Here is a 13,394-nt window from a genome sequence, read left to right on the forward strand (position 1 = left end):
CCCAGGGACTTCCTGTTGAGTGCCCTGGGATGCTTCCTGTCGACCGCTCAGGGACTTCCCATTTGTGGATGGAGGCCTGTTCTGAGCTGGGAGCTTGGTGCTGGCGCTGGTGCAGCGTGAGCTGGGGGCCGGTTCTGGACCTCCCCCAGCCCCACCCAGGACACACCTGGTGGAGGGGAGGGGGTGGGGACAGACGTGGGAGAGGCAGCTGCAGTATCCCCTGGGGGACGCCTTGCCTGCAGCAGCTCCATGGCCCCCGCTTACGGGGGCCCCAGGTTCCCGGAGGAGCTGGGGAGGTGGAGGAAGACAGAAGGTGGCAGGGAAGTGCCCGGCACAGGCCTGGCCTGGGCCCAGGGAGGGTCTGTTCTCCGCAGTGTCCCGGCTGTGAGGACCCCACACCCGCCATCTCCCCTGGCACAAAATCTACAGCCAGAGGCCAGTCCTTTGTGGTACAAGTTCCAGCCCCACTCGGGACTCCGAGGCAGAACCTCTCCCGTGCCCGCTCTGGGGTGCAGGCGAGGACCACAGGCTCCTGGGATCTGGGAGTCTGGGATGGGACTTTGGCTCCGCCCTCCCTGTGGGGTCACACCTCCGCTGTGGCTGTTGGGCTGCCCCAGCCAGGATCCACCCCGGGGCCATCTCACTTCTCGCCTGCCGTCTCAGGCCATCGCTGCTGACTTCTTTTCTCTTCCCTCCTCACCAGGGGCTGCCGGGGCCCAAAGGGGAACGAGGCGAGAAGGTGAGTGAGGCTGTCTTTTGGCTCAGCTTGGGTCCTCCCGGGAAGGCACTGGCCGCGCGGGTCCCAAAGCTGCCCCTCTTCCCTTGCAGGGCGAGCCCCAGTCCCTTGCTGCCCTCTACCAGCTCGTGAGCCAGGCCTGTGAGTCCGCCATCCAGGGTGAGTGAGGCCAGCAGCCCTGCACCTGTGCCCAGCACACCTGTATGTCCTCAACTGGCCAGACCAGGGGAGGCCACCTTCCCCCACCATTAGCACACCTGGGCCAGGTGTCCCGGCATGGCCTGCACAGGCCTCACGCCCCCTGGCCCCCACTGCATCTTGCTGATACCCCTCCTCCCCACAGCACACGTGTCAAAGTTCGACTCCTCCTTCCACAAGAACACCAGGCCCCCCATGCCCATCTTGGAGCAGAAGCCGGAGCAGGGTGCTGAGCCTCTGGGGTCCCCTGGCACCCACAGTGAGGCCCTGCTTCCTGGAGAATGGGGGCGTGGTGGCCGCCACCTTGAGAGCAGAGGTACTGGGCTCCCGGCCTCCCCAGTACAGGGAGGGAGTGGGGGGGGGCCCGGCTGTCCCTTGGTCCCGGGGCTGGGGCCTCGCTCTGTCACCACAGCAGCCCCTGCTGGAGACGCCACTGTCCAGCCTCTGGGGTGCTGGGGTGAGGACACAGGGCTTTCCTGAGCCCACACAAAGCCAGTCATGGCGCAGAGATTGGCCTCGGCCTGGCCTCCCAGGAACCTCAAGGTGACCCCTTCCCAGTCTCCTGGAAACATGAGCTGCCCGCTTAGGGCCACCCACGAGTACCCAGCCTCCTCCCTCCCTCTCCCGTCCCCCCGTCCTCCCACCCTCTCATCCTGGCTGCTGCTTCCCTGCCTCTCCCCACTCAGCACAGAGCCGCAGGCTCCCGTGACCTTGTTGGCGCTCCTCCTCCTCTGAGGCGGCAGTGGTAGGTCATGGCCTGGACGCTGAGATGGAGGAGAGGCTGATTCGGGGAGTTGGAGCCAGAGAGGGGCGTCCATGGGGAGGACGGACCAGGGGATGACCCAGCTGGACAAGAGCTGAGTTCTGCACCGGCCGGGGCAGCAGCGAGGGCGTCTCTGCTCTGCTCGGGCATCAGCTGAATCCCACCCCTTATCCCGCAGACATCTCAGGAGACTGGGGGCAACCTGGAGGGAGACCCGTGGGTTGTGGGAGCCCCTGCCCCGGCCTTGGGAGCTGCCCACGGTGGCCTGGTTACAGCCTGGCAGATGCGGGGCGCATCACTGCTCAGAATATATGGCCCCTTCTGTACCCACTTGTGTAAACAAGGGTGACAGGCACCGCCACGGGGCCCCCACCTGATGCCTCCCTACCTGGCCATCCCCCAACCTCCGTCATGGAGCCCAGGAGGCACCTGTGTGGGGCACAGGGACCCGGCATGCTGCTGCGCCCACCCACAGCTCTCAGCCTCCATCTGAGGACTGCACCTGCTGCCTGTTCCCAGGGAGGGCCCTGACCCCTCTGCCCCCATCAGGACAAGTCCCGAGCCTCTGCGTTTCTCTGACTTCATATGCTTCCCTTTCCTTGCAGGGGAGCCTAGAACTGTTGGTCAGACGGGCAGCCCTGGGCGGCAGAGGGTCTAGGACCCAGGGCCTCTGGGAGCCACAGGTGAGCCCCTGCTGCCTATACCTGCCAGGGCTGAGGGCATTCGGGAAGGAGCTCCCGAAGGGCCGATGGGTGAGGTCTCATGCTGTCCGGGGTGGAGTGCTGGGAGCACGGGGCCCAGCACAGGCAGGCGGGTGACCCCCGGGAAAAGCAGGGTCAACTGTGGACCCCATGGGGGCAACAGGAATGTGGGGTCCCGGAGACGGACTGGTGTGCCAGGAGCCTGCGTGATCTCGTGGGCTGCAGAGTCGCAGGCTGGGGCGGAGGAGGCCCTGACCAGGGTTAGCACAGCAGGGAGGGCGGAGCTCAGGTGTTCACACAGTGGACGCTTGGGCAAGCTGTGGGAGGGCTCACAGGAGTCCCAGGAGGGGCCTGCGTGGCCCCCGGTGTGTCGATGAGAGAGGCAGGGTGGGGGCGATGGCAGCACCAGGTAACCTCTGCCTTTCTCAGGAAGCCCGGGCAGGTGGCTTCTGTGTCCAAACTTAGCTGAGGGCTGGTCCAGGGAGCAGGTGTGGGGACAGGGAGCAGGTGTGGGGACAGGGCAGAGATATGGGGGCAGGGAGCAGGCAGGGAGACAGGGAGCAGGTGTGGGGACATGGTGCAGGTGTGGGGACAAGGCAGAGGTGAGGAGACAGGGAGCATGTGTGGGGACACGGTGCAGGTATGGGGACACGGTGCAGGTGTGGGGACAAGGCAGAGGTGAGGAGACAGGGTACAGGCGTGGGGACAGGGTGCAGATGTGGAGACAGCGCACAGGCGTGGGGACAGGGAAGAGGTGGGTGCAGCACAGCTTCAGCCTCAAGTAGCTTCAGGAGCCAGAGCGTGGTGCTGGGTGTGAGATCTGGAGCCTGTGGCGGGGCCAGTGCCTTTGAGCCAGGTGACTCTGCCGGGGCTAGGAGGGCCCAGGAGCACAGGCAGAGACCCAGGGGCTCCTGGTCAGGATGGGGCAGGAGGACAGCTGCCTGAGAGTCAGGTCAGACTTCAGGGCTAGGCACAAGCAGCCTTGCTGCTCCTCCGCAGACCCATCAGAGAACGGCCCACCCACAGCCCTGCCCATAGTCCTGCCCACCCAGGGCCCGGCCCATGGCTCTGCCTGCCCGCTGCTCTGCCCACAATCCTGCCACCCCCGGCCCTGCTGGACACAGTGTGTGGACCCCATGGGCTCTCGGGGTGGCCACAGTGTCGGACGCTGGCCCTGAGCCGGTGCCAAGCTGACTCGGCCTCTCAGGTCTGTCCACCCTTCTCTCCTGCCAGGACGTTTTCTGCACTGCCCCGTGAACCCTGTGCCTTCCTCTCTGGATTTGTCTGGACACCAAGAGCAGCCACATCCTGGAGAAGCCTGGACAAAAACTCAGGGAGAGCAGGTGGAAGGAGAGGGAAGGAGCGGCCTCGGCCCACCCCACACCCTTGGCTTTGTAGCATTTCCAAGTTCAGATAAACCACAGAGTGCTCGCCCATCCACGTGAGGCGGGAGTCATTTTCTGGGAGGGTGTCCCCCACCTTGGCTCTGCGCACCCCGCCTTGAGGCCCTGTAGCCCCAGCCCCAGTGGGGAAGGCGAGTCGAGGTCAGGAGGGCAGCAGTGCAGCTCCGCTCCTTTCTCTGGGCCTCAGCCTGGGGCCCTGCGGGGCCTCCTCACTCTGCACCTCACGCGGACAGCAGCTCAGCTTCTGGCCCTCGGTCACCTGCATTCTGGCTCCTCCCTCAGAGCAGCACTCCCGCCCAGCCCCAACGCCCTCACCTCTGGGCACAGCAGGGCCCTGCCTGCCTCATCATCCCCTCTGTCCCCCGCCCAAGAAGGAGTTCAGATCCTGTGTGTGAGCGGCCGTCCCTCACCTGCCCGGCCCTGTGCGGAGTTCCTTGCGCAGGGACATCACTTTGAAACTTGGCACCACCAGCCCCTGGTCCTCAGGGTCTCAGGGCAAGGTCATCCCTCAGCAGGCTGCTGACCTGCGTGCTCCTCGGCACCTCTGCCCAGGTGTCTCCCAGCCATCACGGGCTCTCTGTGAGCCTGGACTTCCCACCTTGTCCTCACTGTGTCCCAAACAGCATGGGCAAGCTCAGAACACACATGTGGGCTCCTGGGCCTTGTAGCCCATGGAGGTGATATGGGAACTTCTCCTACCTTTCCAAACAAATATTCAGGACCTAGTTAGTCCACTTCCTACCTAGGCAGCTAAGCGAGACAGGTGCCGGGAATGAAGAGAGCACACGTCCTTGAGGATAGAATGAAAGGCATTAAAAAGGAACACAGAGGCCCTTGATATTGACAGAAGGAACAACCAAAAGTGCTGTACCCCAAAGAGGTGAGCGCAAAACAGCTTCAGAGCAAACGTTTCATCCATGACTCACCTGCTCCAGGACCCGACCAGACCTGGAGACCAAATAGAGAGTGAGAGGCAGGGTCAGCAGGATGGGAGAGGGTGCCTGCAGGCACGGGAGCCGCAGCCCTGACTGAGGCCAGGAAGCGCCCCCCATGCAGCATGAGAATACAAACAGACCACTAGAAATTCCCAAGGTCTGTGGACAAGTCAGAGGTCAAAGAAGTCAGGGGGCATCAAGACAGATTTTGCCCTGAGGGACAAGGAGAGCATTTGGCCAGAGTAGATGCAGGAAAAGCAGCATCTGGGGCTGAGTTCTAGCCTTCATCGCAGGCGTCAGACACAGTTGAGAGGAACAGCCTAAGCCAGCCCCTGTGTCCTGCAGGGAGGACACCTAGGTCACTTGGTGTCTGCCCAGGAGCTAAGTTGGCTTCAGTTGTGTGACCAGTTGGGCTCACTTGGTTTCTCCAGGGCTGGGAATTAAATGTCCCCTGCTGAGCTGAGAAGGCTCTTTGAGCAGTGGAGTCAGCAGCCTTTGTGATGAGGCGGGAGTGGGCTGGAATCAAGCCCAGAGCCCACAGGGCATCCAGAACCTTCCAAAGGACCCCTAATCTTGGGGCTCTCCAGTTTGATGAAGGGACTGGGTGGCTCATGGAGACCACGCTGGCAGCCGGGAGGAAGCAGCCTGGCAGGCAGGACCAGACCCCCAGCTGCCCGAACCCCACCACCCTGCTGATGCTGAAGACAATGCTCAGCCTTCAAAGGGGGGTCCAGGCATCTTCAGGAAACTGACTTTATCCTAGAGGCCAATTAAATGGCACAGTAAAGGCAGGGCCAGCTGGTGCCCAGGCAGCTTGGGGACTGGCTCCTGAAGCCACACCCGCCCCGGCCTGTGCAGTGGAGCTGAGAACGGATCAAAGGTGAGGACGGGCAAGGGCAGCGCACCGGCCTGGCTCCTCTGTTTACAGGAAGGCAGCCGCCCCAAGACCCAGCCGACCTGCGCCTCTCCACCACATCACTCCAGGCAAAATAGGAGCCCCAGGAACTGAGCTGAGACTCATGCTTCTGGAGAGTGCTGGGTCCCTGGCGATGCCTTCCCCGCTCCCTCCACAGCCAAAGCTCTCCCCTCCAGAGGAAGCCCAGTTTCAGCCCTACACATGTGGGGCTCCAGGAGGAAATCAGGGGGGTGCTTGGTTTGGCCCAGAGCTCATGGCCTTAGGTGCTGCCCCTGGGTCACCCCCATGCCCATGCCGCCCAGGATGCTCAGCAGGGGCCAGCCAGGAAGGTGGTGTGAAGCAAGGCTGATCTGATGCCAGGCCCAGGCCACTGGGGTCATGGGGGTTGTGAGGAGATCATGGAGTCACCAGCCCATGCTGGAGTCACAGGGAGGAATGGTGAGTGGACTCAGGGGCTGTGCAGCCATGCGTATCCAACGTGCCCTTCCCAGGTCTGCAGGCAATGCCAGGTGGCTCTGCCTGAGTCCCCAAGAATAACCCTGGAAGCTCCAGCCCTTCACAGCCCCGCTGAGAGCCACCTGCAAGGTGGGGAGCTGGGAAGAATGCTCAGTGATGAGCTCAGAGGGAGGCGTGGGCACAGCCCCCAGGAAGGCGGGCGCGTGCAGGCCTGGGGGGAATGCACAGCAGGGGCAGGGGGCGCTGTGCCCACTGCCCACAGCGACACCAGGTGAGGCGTGTCCACCCTCAGAGGTTGGTTGTGGCCCAGCCAGTGTCAGAAACGGGAGCAGAAGAAACCCAGCCCCAACTGTAGAGCCTGCCCCGTTGCCATCTGCACCTGGGGTTGAAGGATGGCTGCCGGTCCCTTCATCTACCAAGGGCCAGGGCGGTGGGGACGGCAGAGCTGGGACACGTGGGCCCAAACGTGCGCACACACCAGGGCAGACGGTGGGGGAAGCTGGTGTCCTGCAGATTCAGTACATGTCTTGGGGAAGGGCATGGAGCATTTGAACTCGAGCCAGAGCACAGAAGCGATTTCATCATACAGCCCATCGTCGTGACCTGATGGTAAGTACGGAACTCCACGCCCGATGGAGAAGAATTCTCCTCGCATGTATGGAATATCCACACACTAACCCTGAGCTCGGCCACAAGGAAACCTCACATTCCAAAGGATCGTGCTGCTCAGAGCTCACTCACCAACGACGATGAAGTTAGAAAAACAGCCAACAATAGCAAGCTAAATAACGCAGCCTCTGCGCCAGCCAGGGCTCAGGTGATCTTCCCAGCTCGGCTGTCTGAGTAGCTGGAACCACAGGTGTGTGCCACCAAGCCCAGATAACTTTTTACATTTTTTAAAGTAGAGACAGGGTTTTGCCACATTGCCCCGGCTGGTCTTGAACTCCTGAGCTCAAGCGATCCGCCCTCCTTGGACTCCAAAAGTGCTGGGATTACAGGAGTGAGCGACCATACCCAGCACCTGTATTACAGGTGTGAGCCACCGTACCCACCTTAAACACAGGTTTTTAAGAAAGATTCCAACTCGAAGAATTTTAAATAGAAAAACCCTGCAGCAGCGTGCGTTCATTGGCACCGTGCTCAGCGGCATTGTCATCGGCTTCCCTAAATCAGGTTTTGCCATCACATGTGAAGTCCTGTGGGCAGGAAAGGACACGGCGGGAATCCCAGGCTGTGTGGCCATCCTTGGGATGCAGGTGCCCTTCGTCACAAGATGGCTGCTGCTGCTCCAAGAGTCACACCTTCCTGGGGGAAGGGGCAGGGGTCATGCTGGGTGAAGAGCAACAGTGTTAACAGGGGTCCCACTTGGAGATGACTGCTGGTACCTAGTGACAAAGACCGCAGCTCTCCTTGTCCGGGAAGCAGACGTTTAAGCTGAACACGCTGCCACCTCCCAAAAAGTGATTAAATGTATTGATTGTGTAGGGCTTGATGTGGCTTCAAGTAACAATAACAGGATAAGATGTCGTGGCTCTCGTGGTGCAGCAGTGACCCTCTCAGAGCCACGGGGAGGCCACTTTCCCTCCATGGCTCTGCGTCCTCCACACAGGACACCGCCCTGGTTTTCCACTGCCACGCCACGTTCCGATCACAGGAAGAAGTGGAGGGAGAAGGGCTGGCCCGAACCTGGACGGGCATGTCCCAGAAGTGTCCTTGCCACTGTCAGCTGCATCCCCACGGCCAAGCGGAGCTGCAAGAGTAGAGCCTTTTCTGGCTCCTCCCTGAGGCAGGAGGGGAAAGGGAGGGTGGGGCGATCCGTGGGCCAGACACAGGGAAGAAGGTGGCCGCCACGCCCGTCAGGGCACAGTGAAGGTCAGAAAATCCCCAGCGCCTGGCCAGGAACCGAGGGCCACCACGGCACTGGGCAGAGAGGCCAAAACCACAGATGAAGAAAAAAGGCTGAAAACCAGAGGCCTGTGACCCATTTACGCCAACAGAGCTCCAGGCCCAGGTGAAATGGGTGTTCAAACATCTGCATTTCCAGAAGAGTCTCCACAACGACTCCTGAAAACGAGATGGCCACTAACAGAGGCTCCTGCTCGGCAAGACGCCAGGATCTGAACACAGAAAGTGCAGAAGCCTGGGGATGACACAGGCCACTGTGTGTGTCTGCACACGTGTGTGTGCATGTGTGTGTGTGCGCGCATGTGTGTGTGTGTGCATGTGTGTGCGTGTGTGCACGTGTGTGCGTGTGTATGCACGTGTGTGTGTGTGTGTGGATGCACGCACGTGTGACGGTAGCCCACAGGAAACGAGACTATCTCCTCCCCAGATCCATGTACACACACACGAGGCATGCATTTGCAGACACACCCGTACACACATGTACTCAAAATTCACGCACGCACGGCACTGTCATCCATGTTGAGGGGAGGTGTTCACAGGGGAAAGTGAGGTATCTGAGATCAAAAGCATTGGGAGACACGAACCGAGAGTCCGCGCCAGGCAGAGAAGAATTCATGTTTGTTCGATTTGGTCTATTAATCTTTAAAAATCTTAATCTCTTTAAAGTAGCAAGGAGGATATCAGTAACATGAAGCCAGAATTGCAGATATAAAGGAAAACCAACTGGAATATGTGTGTATAGAACATAAAAAGAGAAATTTAAAAAGCGGAGCTGTAAGATCAGGTTTGGGACGTCTCCAGGGAGGCTTCGGGGAAAGATGAAAGGAACAGAAACTCTAAGTGTTAGCACCCACACAGTGGGCGCTTCCAGGAAAGAAACAGTGAGGAGGGGAAAGGTTGAGATATCTGGCTTTCTGAAGATCTGTGCATTCGAGAAAGATTTAGGATTTCACATTAAAAGGGCCCAGAATGTCAAATGGAATAAATTTTTTAATGTACCCTGAGGTTCCTCAATGCAATACCTAATAATGACAGTGAAAACAACCATTTAAAAAATCTTCAGTACATATACTAAAATAGACACAGAGAAGATAGCACGGCCCCTGTGCAGGGATGGCATGCAGTGAAATAAGTAAATTGGGGCAAACCTGCAGCCCAAACTACAGAAGAGCCAGGGCCGGCAGAGGAGAGGCTGGGACGATGGCCTCACGGCGTTGAAGGGAACACGCTCACGTCTCACATCCAGGAGACTCATCACTTAAAGGAATAAGGCAAAAACACGTGAATCCCAGACAGTGTCAGAAGCAGTAACACACAAGATCTTCTCTGAAAATACCACTGGAGGAAGTATTCTGCAAAAAAGGGGAAATCATCAGAAATTGTACCAGTACCTGGGAAAATCCCACCGTAAGTGTAAAATTTAGCAAAGTTTACTATGGACCAAATAATCAAGCCCTTCACCCCAGACAAGTCACGTCTGTGGCAATCTAGAGCTGAAATTCTAGATCATTCCAGCATGGCTGGTGTGTGGGAGGGCAGAATTCCTGAAGGCAAGCTGGGGCACGTTTCTTCTTTGGAGATGGGAGGCATTTTTCAGATCAATATACTAAGCTCTTGGAAAACACAAATGCTTGTTTTGAGTTAGGAGCAGTCACCAGGGAACGTGGAGCTCCCAGAGAAGTTTTCTCCCACAGAAGGGAAGGAACGTATTTCCACCTTGTTGAAGAAAAGATTAGGGCTGCAGGTGCACTCCAGCCCAGGCGACAGAGAGATGCTGTCTCAAAGGAAAAAGTGACACTGTCAAAATAAAAAGCTTTCTTCAAAAAAAACAAAAAGCAACAGAGATGGCCTAGAGACATCCCGCTGTCGCAGAGACTGCAGCACCTTTCACTGACAGAGGATGAATTCTCCCAATGGCGTTTAAAGACGACACGCAGCTTTCCACTTCCAGCTGTGACGCGGCAGGCCTGGGCCAGTGAGGGCCACAGAGCCGGGCAGCACGCTGGCGACACTGTCTCTGGGCACCTCCACGGGAACGGCGCCAAGACAGTGAGCCCGCACCCTCATCCCACGCCAAACACAACCTTTCATTCAAAGAATCCACCTGAACACCAAAGCCAGAAGAACTACACTTTCCAAAAGCAAAAAAAAAAAAAAAACGGAAGATCACATTTGCAGCCTCAGAGTAGGCAAAAGCTTCTCCAGCAGGACACACGAAGCAATAACCATTGGAAAGCAGAAGGGCCTGGGCCTGGGGGCTCATGCCTGAGATCCCAGCACTGTGCAAGGCCGAGGCGGGCGGATCCCCTGAGGTCAGGAGTTCGAGACCAGCCTGGCCAACATGGAGAAACCCCGTCTCTACTAAAAATACAAAAATTAGCTGGATGTGGTGACACACACCTCTAATCCCAGCTACTCGGGAGGCTGAGGCAGGGGAATCACTTGAACCCGGGAGGCGGAGGTTGCGGTGAGCCAGATGACACCAGTGCACTCCAGCCTGGGCAACAGAGCAAGACTCCGTCTCAAAAAAAAAAAAAAAAGGAAAGAATGATAGTGTCAAAACAAAAAGGTTTTCTTCAAAAGACACCATTAGGAAAATGAGGACGCCAGAGGCAGAGAGGACACACTGCAACGAGCCCTTGGACGGGAGTCCAACATCCAAAATGTACACAAAACTACAACTCACTAAAAGCAGACACTCACAAACAACAACGGGCAAAATAAATGAACATATGTTTCACGGAAAGAAGACGTCCGAGTGGCCGGTAAGCACCTAACATGGTGTGAACATCACAGCCATCAGGCAAGCACCAAGGAAAGTCACACTCCATGTAACTGCGAGACACTGTGTGTCGGTGAGGACGTCGGGATGTGTGGATGGTGCAGCCACCCCGGAAAACCACGTGGTGTTTCCTCACAAAGAGAAGCATACAGGCCGGGCGCAGTGGCTCACGCTTATAATCCCAGCACTGTGGGAGGCTGAGGCAGGTGGATCACCTGAGGTCAAGAGATCGAGACCATCCTGGCCAACGTGGAGAAACCCTGTCTCTGCTAAAAATACAAAAATTAGCCGGGCCTGGTGGCGCGTACCTGTAATCCCAGCTACTCTCAAGGCTGAGGCAGGGGAATCGCTTGAACCCAGGAGGTGGAGGTTGCAGTGAGCCGAGGTTGTGCCATCGCACTCCAGCCTGGCAACAGAGCAAAACTCTGTCTCAAAACCAGGAAGAAGAAAAGTACAACTCTCCTATGCCCCAGCAATTCTACTAGGTATCTGCCCCAAAGAAATGAAAACTGGTGTCCGCAGGAAGCCTGTGCGTGACTGCTGACTCACAGCAGGTCCAACCTGGAAGCAACCCATGTGTCCACCGATGACTCAACACACAGCAGCGTACCCATGAAGTTGAGAGGATTACATACATTCAGCAGCATGGACCAATACACCGACCACCAAGCTCTGACGTGTTGGATCTTGCTCAAATTCCTATCCAAGGGGTGTAGGGAGTCGTGCCCCACAAACCATAAACTCTCACCAGCTGGGTTTCATTTGACCCTGTATATCGTGACTGACTTTCCAGCCTGACTCTGGCATAACATCATGAGACAAGGAAAAAAATCAAAATGTTTTACTCCAAAATATATTTCCCTGACATACCTAAAAATTGCCCGCAGAGTCTCTTGTGGGAAGAATCCACATCCCATAGCGACTCCCCTTCCCCGTTTCCCTCCTTCCCAGATCCAGGAGATAATCAGCTAAGAGCCAGGCACCCTTTCACGTGCAGTAAAAAATATCTTACAAGCTGCTCTCTCTGAAGCCTGCTATCCGAGAGCTTCCTCTGCGCACTGAAACTTGGTCTCCACAATCCTTTACCTTAACCTGAACATTCCCTTCTGTTGACCCCAGGTCTCCAGATAAACTCAACCATTGTCGTTTAGGTCTGTGCACCAGAAAATGTCTAAATTCACCTGTAGCTTGGAAGCCCCCGCTCTGAGTTGTCCCACCTCTCTGAACCAAACCGATGTATTTCTTAAATGTGTTTGATTGATGTCTCACGCCTCCCTAAAATAAGTAAAACCAAGCTGCGCCCCAACCACCTCGGGCACCTGCTCTCAGGACCTCCCGAGCCTACATCACGGGTCATGGCCACTCATATTTGGCTCAAAATAAATCTCTAAAAATATTTTACAGAGTTTGGCTCTTTGTCAACAACCCCAAACGCCACGCTGCATGACAAAGGCCATCCACAAAGGCGCGTGTTCCACCTTCATGAAGTTCTAGAACATAATGGAAATGATCAACAGCGCTTGGAATCACGCAGCGGCTTCCTGGAGCGCAGAGGTTTTGGGCTACGCAGGGACATGAGGGCTTTCTGGGTGACCAGGATGGTAGTTAGGTGTTGTCTGCAAGAAATGAAACGGGGCAGGAGGGTTAAAGGGAGAGGCTAGAAAACGTCCTTTGAAACGTCTCTCAAAAGATGGCTGGAGCATCTACGTTATCTTGAGAAAAGTCGACTTGAGAGCGTGGAAGGAACACCGCCAGGGATGGGGAGGGGGGCGCCCGCCGTGAGAACACAGCCGCCCTGAACGCCACGTGACAGAGCTTCCAAATACGCGAAGCAAATGCCAGCAGGCCTGAAAGCCGCGATGCTCCTTGGCGACCTCAGCTTCCCTCTCAAGCCTCCTACCCCACGTGGACAGAACACTGGCCCGGGTGTAGAAGGCCTGAAGGACACGCTCAGCAGGCAGGACCGGGCTGGCATTTCTAGAACGTTCCCTGAAACCGAGCAGAAGACGCATCTTCTCAAGGCCACGTGGAGCACTGATGAGGACAGACCAGAAGCCGGGCCGGTAACAAGCACTGAAATTCCGTGGAAAACTTCCCGACTACAGCGGAATTACATCAGAAACGAAAAATAGAGATTCAAACCCCTGACAGAAGGCGACAGACACTCCACGGAAGAAACTTGAACGGCCGATAAACTCCCGATTCGATGCCCCAGCTCTACCTGGTAGTTAGAGAAATGCACCTTAAAACCCGGTGAGAGAGAACTGTATTCCCAGCAGACTGGAAAAAATTCAGAGCCCTTGGCACGGTGGGAGAACTGGAAACCTGGGCGGAGGTAAGGTCCATGCGGCCGCCTTGGCAAAGCCTTTACCAGCAGCTCATGAGCTGACCTTGCACCCGCCTTTCCCACGGCTGAGCAGGGCCTCCCGGGTCGGCCTCCGGGGGAGACGCACAGGCGCACGCCAAGTCTGTTCCCAGCTGCCCCGAGCTGGTGACAGGTAAGCCAGGCTGGGGAGCCCGCAGTGCAGTGGCCGCACAGCAAGCGACAACCCGGGCTCCGGGGCCGACGGACGCGTCCACCACGCACAGAACACAGGGC

At 57.5% G+C, this 13,394-nt stretch overlaps 1 protein-coding gene across 4 annotated transcripts in view; it reads left to right on the plus strand.

Moving 5' to 3' along the window:
* COL20A1 (collagen type XX alpha 1 chain) overlaps positions 1 to 3,834 on the plus strand; it is a 35,001-nt gene extending 31,167 nt beyond the window's left edge. For all 4 annotated transcript variants that reach the window (XM_017515696.2, XM_037733897.1, XM_037733895.1 and 1 more), the window contains 5 exons: positions 704 to 739; positions 829 to 895; positions 1,080 to 1,250; positions 2,303 to 2,380; positions 3,632 to 3,834. In XM_017515696.2, the coding sequence (XP_017371185.2) occupies positions 704 to 739; positions 829 to 895; positions 1,080 to 1,250; positions 2,303 to 2,355 (327 nt within the window). In that variant the 3' untranslated portion in view covers positions 2,356 to 2,380; positions 3,632 to 3,834. The remainder of the gene's footprint in view (positions 1 to 703; positions 740 to 828; positions 896 to 1,079; positions 1,251 to 2,302; positions 2,381 to 3,631) is intronic.
* Positions 3,835 to 13,394: the final 9,560 nt, after the last annotated feature.

Source organism: Cebus imitator, unplaced genomic scaffold (genome assembly GCF_001604975.1).
Source record: "Cebus imitator isolate Cc_AM_T3 unplaced genomic scaffold, Cebus_imitator-1.0 Scaffold555, whole genome shotgun sequence".
NCBI lineage: Eukaryota > Metazoa > Chordata > Mammalia > Primates > Cebidae > Cebus > Cebus imitator.